This window comes from Talpa occidentalis, unplaced genomic scaffold (genome assembly GCF_014898055.3).
Source record: "Talpa occidentalis isolate TD23 unplaced genomic scaffold, MPIMG_talOcc4v2.1 talOcc4.5, whole genome shotgun sequence".
NCBI lineage: Eukaryota > Metazoa > Chordata > Mammalia > Eulipotyphla > Talpidae > Talpa > Talpa occidentalis.
Window position 1 is genome coordinate 124,781,227 of NW_023604861.1, and position 14,015 is coordinate 124,795,241.

The following is a 14,015-nucleotide window of genomic DNA, read 5'->3' on the forward strand; positions in this document are numbered from 1 at the left end:
AACAATCTAGAATAATAAAAGGAGCTTTGAAAAAGAAATTGTAAAAGATATACTACCTGATTTTAAGATTTACTATAAAGCTATATAGTAGTCTAGGCAATGTTGTATTAACAGAAGATAGACTATTAGCAGAATGCAATGTAAAGTCCAGAAAGAGACCCACACATAAATGAGTAATTAACATATAAATGGTCAAAATTAACTCAAAAGCGATCATATACCAAAATGTCAAAGCAAAAATATAAAATGTCTAGGAGTAAATTATTAAGACCTTCAGGTAGGCAAACATTTCTTAAGCAAGAAGCTAAGAACAAATGATAAAAAAGGAAATCTGGGGCCTCCCTGGTGACTCAAGGGGTTAAGATGAAACCTATGAAGCTGTCCGCAGCCAATGCAGCACAAGTTCAATCCCCCAGCCAGTCAGGGAGCTACCCACATGGTGCAGTAGACCTCTCCTGATTCACCCACTGCTCCCCTCAGCAGTGTACTTCAGTCAATCTGCCTGTTCTGTTCCCCACTCTGTCTCTGGTGAATCCTCTCACCCCCCCCACACACACCTCTGGCCTGTACCCCAGCTCTTGAATGCATAAATAAATAAATCTTTAAAAAAAAATCTGCTAAACTGCACTTATCAATACACTGAGTACCAAATATGAAGAGCCATCTCACAATAAAAGTTACATGAACAGTCCATAAGCACATAACAATACAAATTAAAATCACAATAAGACAGCAGCACACATCCTATACAATGGATGTAATTTAAAGATCATCAGTACCAAATGAGGGTAAAAATATGGAATAACTAGACTGCTAGTAGGAATGTAAACCAGTTCAGCCACTTTGGGAAACATGTTAGCTGTTAACTTATAAAATCAAATATACATTTAATGTATATACACAAGACAGCAATACCATTCCTAGATACTTATCCAAGAAAATGAAAACTTATCTCCATTAAAAAGACATGGACAGAGGGCCTCCCCGGTGGCGCAGCGGTTGAGCGCTGGGTTGCGAAGCTGCCCGCGGCCTCTGCGGCGCTGGTTCGATTCCCGGGTGCTCCCCGGCCACCAGAGGAGGGTCCCACATGGCGCGCAGACCCCTCCTGCCGCCCGCTGCTCCCCTCAGCAGTGTACTTCGGTCCTTCTGCCTGCTCTGCTCCCCGCTCTGGCTCTGGTGAATTCTCTCACCCTCCCGCGCTTCTGACTGTACCCAGTGCATGTATAAACAAAAACAAACAAATAAATAAATAAATAAATAAAAAAAAAACATGCCTCTATTTAAAAAAAAAAAAAAAAAAAAAAAAAAAAAAAGACATGGACAGAAAGGTTAAGAGCAGCTTTATTCATAACCAAAAAGTGGAAACGATCCAAATGTCCTTCAATAGGTAAGTGAATCATGTATATATACAGTTCAACAATATGCACAAGGAATGATGCAGATGAATCTCAAAAAAATAGTATGCTTTTTATGAAAGCAATATACCAAAAAATGCATGGAATAGGATACCATTTTTGTGGAATTCTAAAACAGACAAGAGAGTATTATAGCTTTAGAGAGAAGCTAAGGCTAAGGTTGGAAGAATGGTGGTAAAGAGGAATGGCTTGCAGAAGAAACAAAATGTTCTGTATCTTTGGGGGAGCTTGACTGTAGTATATATACATAGCTACACAAGTGTTTACACTTGCCAAAATATATTGAACTATACAGTTAAAATGGGTAATTTCATTATATGTAAATTAAACTTCAATGATGTTAACTTTTAAAAAATAAGATATAAATTTCTATCACAGTTATTGTATAATTCCACAAGATCATGTATACAAATAAGACTAGCTATAAAATACTTAATAAATTAGCAATTATATGTCATTTTCAATAAGTTATAATTAGCTTCAAAACCAGATACATAAAAATCTACATATATATATACATATATATATTAGCTATAACTAAACTGATTTTACAAGTTTGTTAGTATTAGTTGCTACTCATAAAAATTTTCTAATATGCCATGAATTCCAAGAAAATAAAATACTCTGAAACACCAGGACAAAGGAATCCTCAAACTCTAAGAGAGAGAGAATGTCTAATCCACAAAATTAGCACTTCTAACTTGCCTTTCAAAGAGCATTTTTTAGAACATTCACTAAATCAAAGGTGACCTGCCTACCTAATTAGCCTCTAAAAATACCTTGAATGCTAGATAATAATAATCTTTAAGTAAATGAATCTTTCAAAAAGATAAAAATAAAAGTAAAATGAACTATGCTACCAAGGAAAATTATAATGCTTCTCAGAATGATGCAAAATACTAAGTCCCTAGACATAGTATCCAATTTTTTAAATAGCTCAACTGTTACAAGTCATAGTAAAAATGGCTAATTCCTACTGTCCTTATAGGTGATCCTGGAGAGGAGAGTGCTAGCCAAGAAGTCTCCTCAAGAGTGAACCCATTATTGAAGAGGCACATTTAGGAGTGCAAATGAAGAACCAAGTAAGTCAAAAACGTCAGGCCATTTTAGTATTTTCTTGGTTCATTCTACTGAAGCTAAAACAGTGTGAATAAAAGCAGAAAAAGGAAAGGAAGCTCACTGGAGAAGTTCAATGTGCAAATCAGTTGTGTAGTCTTTTGACTTGGATTGATGTCATCTGAGTTCCAACTGGGGAGGATAAGAGCCTACAATGGCAGACTGATGCCCTTGAATGCTGAGTGAAGGATTTAGTTCACTAATATATTGAAAGGGAGGAGGAAAAGGTAAAACTGAAAGACTGTTTGGTTAACATTTGTCAAATACTTATTTTAAACACTACAAGAAATTTTTCATAAAAAACATTGTCATCCCAACAAAATTGCCAACAGTTATAGCCACAATGGTCAGCTTCCAAAAGCTGGCCAAAGTTCAAAATATAAGGTCTAATAACAAACCACACGAGGTGCAAAATTTTCACAGTTAAGATTAAATCAATAGAATCATAATATTTCTTTTACCCAATGCAATAAATGTCTCCATAGTATCACTGGATCCTTCAAGTCCGACCAGTTTGGTGCTGAATTTGTTTGACAGCCCTCAGTGCAAAGTCCTACACAAGTGTCTACACAGAGCTGCATAAGTAAGTTTTTAGAGAACAAAAAGCAGGGAGAAGAGCATTCTTAGTTTGCTGAGCTCATTAGCTAAGACAAAGTCATTGTAACGGACCTGAGATACAAGAAGCCCTGCCAATGCACACACACACAGAGCAGTCAATCTGCTACTGCAATGATCAAAAGCGAAGCTGAATTCCAATAGTCAATAATGTAGAAGTTCTGGAACACTATGTGCAACGTATCTGTAAAAACCTTTGTACATGTTTGGCCACTGTTAATTAAATGTTGTGTTCCATTTAAAGACCTGAGATAGCTTCCTTTTGCTGTAATCACACACACTCCAAAAAAATTTAAATTCAGTGATTTTTCCAAATCATAATTACTTTATTCACATTTCCTCTGAAAAAAAGGCTTTTCCTCTGAGAAAGTCTTTCAACTTCAAAACCAGTGGAGATAATTTTTTAGCATAACTTCTACCCTGTCAAATAGCACTGAAATATTCATCATTCCTCTCAGATTGTAAACAGAATTGCTTCTTTTGTTAAAAGCAAAGGGAAGGGCCTCCCCAGTGGTGCAGCAGTTGAGCCCTGGGTTGGGAAGCTGCCCACAGCCTCTGCAGCACTGGTGCTGTTATAGGGCAGCCCCGATACCGAACGGGTTGCCTGGCTGTGGGTCCTCACCCGCGCGCTTACAAGGGACTTATGAATACTCCACTACAGGCACACACAAAAGGTTAATAAAAGGTTTATTTGCAAGGGAAAAGGAAATAAGGAAAATGTACAACTCAGGGAGAAAATAGGGAAATAAAGTCTTTAATGCATCCTACCCGATCCGACGACCTGGAAACCCAAAAAGCACTGTCAGAGCTGGCCAGACGCTGCGAGCTGGCGGAGAGTCAAAATGGGGGACCCCCCAAAGCCCACATGTCTGGCTTTATACCAACCTGGCTGCTTAACCCCACCCTCAGGTCCCAGCCACCTTCCCTTTGGTAGGGATGGGATTTGGAGTTCCCAGTGTCTTTGGCTTTGGCCTGGGGTGGGGGTGGAGTCCACAAAGCCTGTATGGAATTAGCTTTAGGACATCCTTTTCCCCCTAACAGTTCAATCCCCGGCCACCGGCGAGGGTACCACATGGCACGCAGACCTCTCCTGCCACCCACTGCTCCCCTCAGCAGTGTACTTCGTCAGTCTGCCCATTCTGGCTCTAGTGAATTCTCTCACCCTCCCATGCCTCTGACTGTACCCAGTGCTTGTATAAATAAATAAATAAATAAATAAATAAATAAATAAATAAATAAACAAACAAACAAACAACAAAGGGAAAACGTCTATAGTTTCAGTTGGAAGCTCTTCATAAAGAACTCCTGAAACAATGTAATGGATACCTCTCTGGGTGCCTGCCCAGCCCAAGCTTACCTTGAGCTAAATCTGGCCCAGAGTAACCAGGCTGACAGCACATGCCCCAGAACTCTTAGTCATACGATGACAGGGTCAAGAGTGGACACGGGATCAAGCCCAAGCTGTCAATCAGACCCTCTCTCCCAGGAATGTAGACACAAAGACCAGAGGCCGGCTCCAGTAGCCCTGAGCTGAGTCACCACAAAGGGGGGCTCAGGACATCATTTCTACTCTATGTAAGGAAAAACAGAAATCTGGTGGGGGGGGGGAAGAATAAAGTGAATTTAGTGACAACAGACTATGTTGCAAGAGAAAGACACAAACAAGGACACAGATGCTGACAGCTACTCTGCTATCTAACATCCTCCCAGTTTCTGGCTGTATTTCCTGCCTGTGGGCACCATGGAATTCATTTAATTCCTTATAAAGACAAACAAACTCTTTAATTTTTTTTTTAAAGATTTATTTTTATGTATTTATACAAGGACTGGGTACAGTCAGAAGCGCAGGAGGGTGAGAGAATTCACCAGAGCCAGAGTGGGGAGCAGAGCAGGCAGAAGGACCGAAGTACACTGCTGAGGGGAGCAGCGGGCGGCAGGAGAGGTCTGTGCGCCATGTGGGACCCTCCTCTGGTGGCTGGGGAGCAGCCGGGGATCGAACCGGCGCTGCAGAGGCTGCAGGCGGCTTCGCAACTCAGCGCTCAACCACTGCGCCACCGGGGAGGCCCCAAACTCTTTAATTTATATTTATTACAATGGGTTTCTTATAACCAAACAGTCTCTGATTGAAATAAACTGTTAGTATGAAAAATAGAAATTTTAAACAAAAGATAATTTCAAATTTGAAATCAAGCTTAGCAAACCACTTGATTCACTGGCCACAGATTTGCTTGATAGAACTTAAAATATCTCAATAATCTCTGTTATAGCTACATAGTTTTACTCAAAGAATTTTTAAAATTGAGAATACTTCAGCATTCTGTCACTTCTTTATCAAACCAAAGATTGCCAAATCCAAAGACTGAACGTGATTCATTCAGTCCACAAACACTTATTGAACCCCTCTAACTGCCAGGCAGTAAGCTAAAGAAGGGGGGGAGGGGAGGAATACAAGCAAAACAGCTTTACTCCCTGCCCCATTTAAATAAGGTACACAAAAACACAATTTCAAGAGTTAAACACTGGAGAGTGACTTGGGAGGCTATTTTTCTTCTGCTGTGAATTTCAGTAGAACTAGTAAATTTTTACCCATTTTAGTGGCACCATCCTAGACTTTAACATATACTATTTTATTTAAATCCATTTTGATCACTAAAGATTCATTTTTCTAATTCTATTTAAGTAAATACCAGTTCTCTCTTCTAGGACCATGAGATTCAAGGACTTCTCTTTAATTCAGACATCCCTGGAGATTTTCCATGAGAATCTTACACAAACTGGCAGTTCTTTCACTGCCCAACAGTTGTCTCTTCACATTAAAAGCACTGAGGAGACAATAACGTCATTCCTAATGTACTATAATTTTCTGGTCTTTTTTATTTCAATTATTTAATTTTGAATGTGGGTAATTAATTCTGTAAGCATTGATTTGTGAATTCATGGGTAAAAATATGCTCTCTCCTTTGTCTTTCATTCTGATTATCACTAACTGTATATTTCCTTTATTCATAGATGAAACATTTGCAGAACTGCTTTCTATCTAACACATAAAATATTCTGAAATACAATACTTAGTTTCATGTTATTTTCATTAGTCTACTTTGAGAAGGCATAGTGGAGGTACATATAAGAACAAAATTGATACAGACTCCAAATCTGCAAAGTACTCTATGTCTTTCCTTGCTTTCTGAATTAAGAGCAATGTTCCAATTACAAATTCTTCATATAATAAAAGCCAGAAGGAAAAAGAAAAATATCGGATGGTTTCACTTATAGGAGGACTATAGGAGAAACAAAATAAGGGATCAGAAAAAAAATTAATTATAATAAATTTTTAAAAATTAGCAGACAGCCATAAATCAGAGACATTCTGCAGGAGAGGAGGAGGGAGAGGGATCAAAACAAGGGAGGGAAGAACACAAAGGACTGTGGTGATGGTGCACAAATGAATTAGTGGTGGGAATTTAAGCGGACTATACCTGAGGAGAAAGCATACAAAAGTGAAGAATGATGTAAAATATAAATAAAATTTAAAAAAAACAAGTAACTTCTAAAGACTGGGATTTCTGCTGGCAAAAGACTGATACAAGTAACAAAATTCCACAGTCTTTATGACACCATAAGCTTCAAACAATAAAAAGCTGAACACTGAGATTCATTAATTCATGTATGTATTCACTCCAGTATTTCAAAAAATATTTAACTGAACATCTGTCCTGTAGTAGGGACTGAAGATACAATTTAATAAATAAAAAAGTCTCCATCTCTACCTTAAAGTTATGAAATAAAATTACAGTAAGTTCCAAATACTTGATTCAGCCTTGGTTAAAATTACAGTTTAAACCTCAGACCACAAGTTTTCAATGAAATCTAATGATAAAGTTTTGATAAAGAAGTTGTTTATATAAATGATTTTGAGATTGTAAAGCACTGAATTAGCCATTACCATTTACTTAGAAAGATAAAGGTAAAAATTAGAGAATATTTTCTAGTAGTGACCATAGAATGTAATTTAAATCTATACAGTTTCTTGTTGCCACAAAATTAGGTTTCAATTTAGGGCTGTTTTCTAAATAAGGCAAAGAGCTTTTCTGTTTACTGGGGTAATTATTTTCCAAGGACTGTTAAACAATATAAGCTTTCAATTACATATGTTTGTTTTAGAAAACTACATTTGTTTTAAAAAATGTTTGTTGTAGAGAATTGTGTTCTAAAAATGAATACTGCATTTGTTGAAGGAGTTGTTAAACTCAATCACAAATCTTATTGATCTTGGATATAGATTTAAGGTATTAAAAATTAAAAAGATTTAATAGATAAAAGTTTAATAGATTGAAGGTTTTAAGAATTAATGGAGTAGAAATGTGTAAATATCTTCATCCTTGCAAGGTCTTTTTAAGTAAAATAGGGAGCTTTAAAAAAAAGCTAGCATTCTTTTTAAAGCAATGCAAAATAGTATTGTTTTATAAAAGGGAAAAACATTTTTAAAAATTTAGCTTTCGCATGAATGACTTTTTCACAATAACTTTGGTTGATATCGTAATAACTTCAAGCCATAAACAGAGTAAATATACTAATAATATACTAATTATTGAGGTTAATAAGAGATCTAAGTGTTCTACATTACAACTATCACCAACACATCATGACTCAACAAACTCCTCTAAGAAACATCTATAAAAAATGTACAGTTTTGAAACATTCTTTAAAAGTATAGCTAGAAAGAAAGAAAGTTTAAATAAACACAAGCTAAATAGTATACAAATTAAGGAAGGTAAAATAACCTTGCCATGTAATCAGTGACAAGAACAAATTTATGTGGACAGATACACAAAATACTGGGTCAGTAAAGATGATTCAATTGATTTTTACTTGAATTTTAACTATGTGTTCAAAGGGTTTATTTGTTTTGATTTTATGTAAATTTTTCCATTTTTACACTTTCAGAGAACAATGACTTATATTTCTTAATTTTTGTAGTTGATTTCATTTATTCTTGATGAGCCTATCACATTTCCAATAGCTTTTAAAAATAATTTCATTTTGAAAATTTAAAGAAGTTTATCATTGACCTCCATCTTGAAGTACTGGAGTATCTCAGAGGGTACCATTCTGAGATTTTTGGATAATTTTTTAAAGCGAATGGTGAGATGGGGTCTTAAACATTATGCTTTCCCAAAGCCTAAAAGAAATTGAATATTATGCCACTTTCCTCTAGACTATTAAATCAAATCTTTCCCTGGCTCTGCAACCCCTGGCCCATTCCTGGTTCTAACACGGGACTTAATCATGTGGACAACATCCTTCAGAAATCATTCCTAAATAACATCAAGAATTTCAAAAATACCAAACTTCTTTCAATTCAATGAACTTTTGTAAATGTAATTTCCATAATCAGTTGTCTTTTCCTTTTATTTGGCTGAGAGCTGCTTAATGCTGGGACACTGACTCACCTTAATGAGCAAGAACCTCAGTAAACAAGGTTCACTTACTATTAAATTATTATCGAGCAGTCTAAAGATTAAATTAAGTCCCTAGTAAATAATGATGATATCAAGCAACTGACAGGACATAATTAACTAAAATGTATGGTGACTACCATTCCAAATACACTAACATTCTAAGAAGTTTCCTGTAAAATTCTTACAGTAATGAGAGGATATAGGACATTAATAAACTCATATAGCTAGAAAGATCATTATGAAGTCACATTATTTCTCACTTAAAACTATAGACTACACACATTTATTATTTATTCTCCCTTCTAACACCCACCCTCCCACTAAATGATAGTGAAGAAACAGAAAGATAAAAATCCAAAACAAGAGAACAGTGAAAAGTAAGGAAGAGAGTAGCAATCATTAGATAAGAAATTACAACAAATTCCTAGAAGGCAAAATGCAGCTGCAAGAATAGTACTTGATGAGACAAGGCAGAGAAAGCTCTGGCTACAATAATGCAAGGAAAAGGCTACTAATGAGGAGGAAGCCATCTGTCCTGATAAACCCTTAAGCATTTATATTCATCCAGTGTAAGGAGAGACAAGAATGAGACATGGGACTAAGAACTGGGAGATTAACTAAAAGCTCCTTGGAGGATACTCTATATAACAAAATGTCGTAACAGTCAGATGTGTATCCTCAGGAAAAACAAACAGGGAATTTTCTAAAGAAATAGAACAAACTATTTATGGAGAGCCAGCATACTTGAATTCCAAAATATGACACCTAGGGGCTCCTCGTAGTAACAGCGGGCTCACCACTAACCTACACACTCATCTATTAAGACCTGCTCACCTATTAGAAAGCCCCAACTGGAGTTTTATTCTGTTTTAAATATAAGTACTTAAGTATTTTTTGGACAACCATAAACCACCATTTATTTGAGGAAACACTACATAATAACGGAGGGGGGAAAGATGATAAATAACAAAACGATTCAGGAAACTTTACAAAGAAAACCACCTCTACAGCCTTTAAAAGTTCTTAAAAAAAAAAAAACTATAATCATAATAAGAACAAGGTGTTGTGAAAGAGGAGGAAAGGGCAAGAGGGAGCTATCAGAATAAAGGTGTTTAGTTAAGACTGTGGTAATAAAAAATTATCAGAAGGACTACAGAAAAGGAGAAAGTCAAAAGCATTTTATTCAGGAGATAATTCCCTGAAGAACTCAACTGAAACAATTTTCTTAATTTTAAGTGGTTCCTTTGGAAAAGAGGGCTAAGACTGGAAAGATACAGGAAAGAGGATCTTAGTGCTTCCATGTACAAAAAAAAACCTTGAACCATTTATATTTTAAACCATGTGAATGATTGCCTGTGATCATTTCTTTTCAATTTAGTTAATATTTTTTATGGAAAGGAGCAATCTAATCTATCCTGAGATAGGTCTATCCTTTATATTTCAATGATTTCCAAAGAATCACCTAATGATGCAAGGTTAACAAGTGAACATGTCATAAATTTTTCTCTTAATGCTGCATTTGATAAATTAATGTAAAGTGATTCTACAAAACACTAAGCTGTGGCCTGCTCGGCCTGAATGGTAATGCACCCAGGCCATGGGCTGACAGGTGCTGCTCACTCATCTGTCTCATCTTCCACATCTCTGCCGGTTGTTCCTCTATGTAAGAATCGAGAGACTCTGATACCCTGTTTGCCACAAATATAGATCCAACAGAAAATTCCTGATGAGACGTTGCATACTAAGCAGCCAAAGTGAGCACCACTTCCAGATGAGGCTAGAGCTTCAGTCATGGTAATTATTTCAAAGAAAGTACAACCAAGAGTGACACCACAGGGTTGGTCTTGCCTGCTGTTCACTGAGGTCACACATCAGTGGTCCAAGAGCTCAAGTAGGCCACACACACACTTGGTTTGGCCTGGACAACGCTGGCCCACAGTATGTGTTTATTTTGAAAGAAGCCAATATGTAAACTGACAAAATTTTTATAAAAACCAGTGAATTTTTAATGAATGAATGAATAAATTTGCTTTTTAAGAAAAGGTTTTAGATTTGTACCTTCTCTCAATAAGTAGAGACAGTTCCCTGAAGATGGGTAAGTGTGACCGAATTTGCCACTCTAGCCTCCTCCCCTATATATGAGATCAGTCTATCCCTGAGAGTCATTTTCTTTCTGACCCCCAACTATGAAAGAGAAAACATGCTGAGGCCCCTCAGCCAGGCTAAGAGGCTTGGAGGCCACTCAGGGGCAAGCAGAGAAAACCAGAGACACAGCCCTGGCAGCGACGAGGCCTTGGCAGCGGTGGCAGAGAGCTACCGCTCCTCCCTAGAGACTGTTTCTAAATAGTCAGGTATCTTAAAGCACCTTTTTAAAGTATTTTTACTGGCGTATTACATAAGATCTGCCTGTGGAGGAAAAAAACACAAAAATTTCTGCAGATGCCTGAAAGTTAAGAACTTCTGCACCTGTCTATTTCACCACAACTTATTCCCTGCCAACTCTCTGACTTTGAATAGAAACAGGATTGAAAGGCAAACAAAAAAAGTAGTAAAATCCTACTGATCGATGTCTTAGGAGTTAAAACCTAAAAGCCAGAAATAAAAACGAAAGCACGAAGTCCAATCACTAGCACTATCATCTACATTTTCAGCAAAGTAGTCATCGTTTACTTACATTTTAATGTCTCTCCAGCGTATGGTATATGCAGTTTAAATCGGTCACAGTTGGGTCCAGGAGTCAATGATGTACAGCTTAAAAACAAAGTTAGAAAGAATAAAAGATTTTTTTAATAACCCCATATATTTATGATATTTAATGAAATAAATAAAAGGGATTCTTATAGATGAAAAATTAAAACACTGGCTCATAGAACAAAATAAAAGTCCTTCATGGCCACTGAGGTTAAGATAAGAAGACTACCCTGAAAGAAGAAACTCATTTATTTCACAAGAAGTCATCCATGCCTTCTAACAACAAACACTAGCACTTCTTCGCCCACTTCTCTGAAGGAAGTATATCTCAATTTTTAAAACAGGAGTGTCATCCAAACCAGGTCTGTAGTCTTTGATGCCAAGAATTGTCAAAGAAGAGTTGCTTTGTGGTCATATTTTAAATAGACTCTTAGCTTTTACTGTGTTAAAAAAGAGCACTCAGCCTTTTTCTCGTACCAGATGGTATGCTCTCTTTTCCCAAAGGTAAGGCACTTCCTCTTGATCTGGCACCCCATAACTTACATCTGCAGGAGAGCACAATGCACCTTTACTGGGTTTCAGATAAAATGCAAATTTAAAGGGGAGTGAGTTAGTCACCCAGGTCTCAACAGCTTGGTTGTTTTTTTTCCAATCTATTACTTCACAAAGTTACATAATGTTCTCTCATAATGTTCTTTTCCCAGGTTTACTTTGTCTTTCAAGATCTTATATTAGTTAAAACTTCTACTGTATAACATCAACATTCACTTAATAAATTAATAAAAGATCAATATGAAGTCAACTGAGGAAACTAAGTCTTCATTTAATTTTTTAAAAGTGAAGTTTTTACTAAGTAATTCCAAAACTAACTCTAAGGCATTTCTGAAAAAGAACCTACAAAAGTAGTTTAAGGATGGAAGTGTTTGGAATACATGTACAATTTTTCTAGCTGGCCACTTTGAAAGGCAACAGTCACTTGAAAATAAATTCAAGAAAAGGCTGACTATAAAAAAACTAAGTCAGATCTCATATTAAATTGACTATTATTTTTTCCCAAAACTATTTGGATGTGAAAGAGAAAACAATCAGACAAACTTAACCTCAGAAAAGTGATGTAAGAATTATATAAAATAAATTAAATTAAAAAAAAAACTTTACCTCAGATATATTTAACAAACACTAGGTTGATTATTCCTCTTTAGCTGCATGGGCCAATAAAAACACTAATTTATAAACCATAGAAAACCACGCATCAAGTGAAGAATAATCTATTTCAATTTTTCACATACTCCTTTATTTTTTAATATAAAAAATTCTTCAGGGCACATTTTATTAACAGTACTAAAATATTTCCTTCATATTATAATCTTTTCCAGTTCACAACACAGTAGTTATTCAAAAATATTTATGGAAAACAAATAAATTACAGCATTATAATCTTGTGACAGTAATGACCTTACAAGCAACACACAGAATTTTTTCTCTAAATTATATTCAACCAGCAATACTTTAAAATATTTTTAAAATTCACAATCAACTGTGTTCTGGGATTTGAGGATAAAATTATCTAAATAGCTAAATAATTAAAGTTGTTAATAATACAAGAAATCCTCCGGGTTCACCTATTTCTAGTTTGTTTGAGTAACTCATCCTTCTTCAATGTGAAATTGTGTAGTTCCTGAAATGTTATAGATACTGTTGGATCACATATTACATTATTGAATTTTATGCTTTAACCAGGACTAGGAAAGTGCTTTTCTGTTCTGCCCCTTCACCCTCCTCCCTGACTCCTTGAACAGCAGGTTGCAGGGACCTGGGAATATTAGAAAATACAGTTCTCCATCTGAGTGATTCATTCACTGATTCTTTTTTCATTTATGTAAGACTTCTATAGCTGAGTACTGTTCTATGTGTTAGGAATACAGAGTGGACGAGACAGACAAAATCTACAGCCTCGTGGAACTTAAATTCTAGCAAGGAAAGAGCAATACAATGAACGAGACAAATCTAGAAGGATGGCTTCAGAACGCTAAATGCTATCAAGAAACCAAATGGTGCTGCTCTTGCACAGGAGCTACTTTACCCTGGAAGATGGGGAAGACCTCTGGAGGGGGGGAAATGAGAAACCTAAATAACAAAAAGGGCCAACCATGTGCATTCTGGGCAAAGGAAACAGCTGGTGCAAAGGCGTGAAGGCAGGAACAAGCTTGACATATCTGGGGGAAGAAATCTTGATATATCTGGGCAATGTGGCTAAAGCAGAGTGAATGGGGGGTGAGAATAGCAAAAGGGGTAAGTAAGGGGCGGTTCATGCAGTGCCTTGTAGGCGGTGGCAATTAATTCAGCTTTTATTCCAAGTACAAAGGAGAGTTTTAAGAAGAGTAAGCACAGTAATATTATCTATGTTTTCCAAAGATCACTCCTTCTACTGTGTAGAAAAAAAGGACTGTGACGAGGTAAAATGGAAACAGGAGGGGAAACCATTTCAAGCAAGAAAGGTGATGTTTACTTGGACTAGCAGAGCAGCAGGCACGACATAGACAAAAGGACTTACTCAATAGGGTCAACTAGGAGAGAAGCAAGTTTAGGAAGGAGGAAAATCAAGGGTGTAAAGTGTGAGATGGTATGGAAACAGCCAGATTAATGGGTGGGCTAGGCAATCTGTAAGGACCACTGAAACATTACGGAAAAGATGGAAGAAAAATGTGCCAAAACTCAC

The 14,015-nt window shown here is 36.4% G+C and overlaps 1 protein-coding gene across 3 annotated transcripts in view; it reads right to left on the reverse strand.

The window, feature by feature from the left end:
• BABAM2 (BRISC and BRCA1 A complex member 2) overlaps positions 1-14,015 on the reverse strand; it is a 368,631-nt gene that overhangs the window by 324,303 nt on the left and 30,313 nt on the right. For all 3 annotated transcript variants that reach the window (XM_054701248.1, XM_037528303.2, XM_054701247.1), the window contains exon 3: positions 11,280-11,356. In XM_054701248.1, the coding sequence (XP_054557223.1) occupies positions 11,280-11,356 (77 nt within the window). The remainder of the gene's footprint in view (positions 1-11,279; positions 11,357-14,015) is intronic.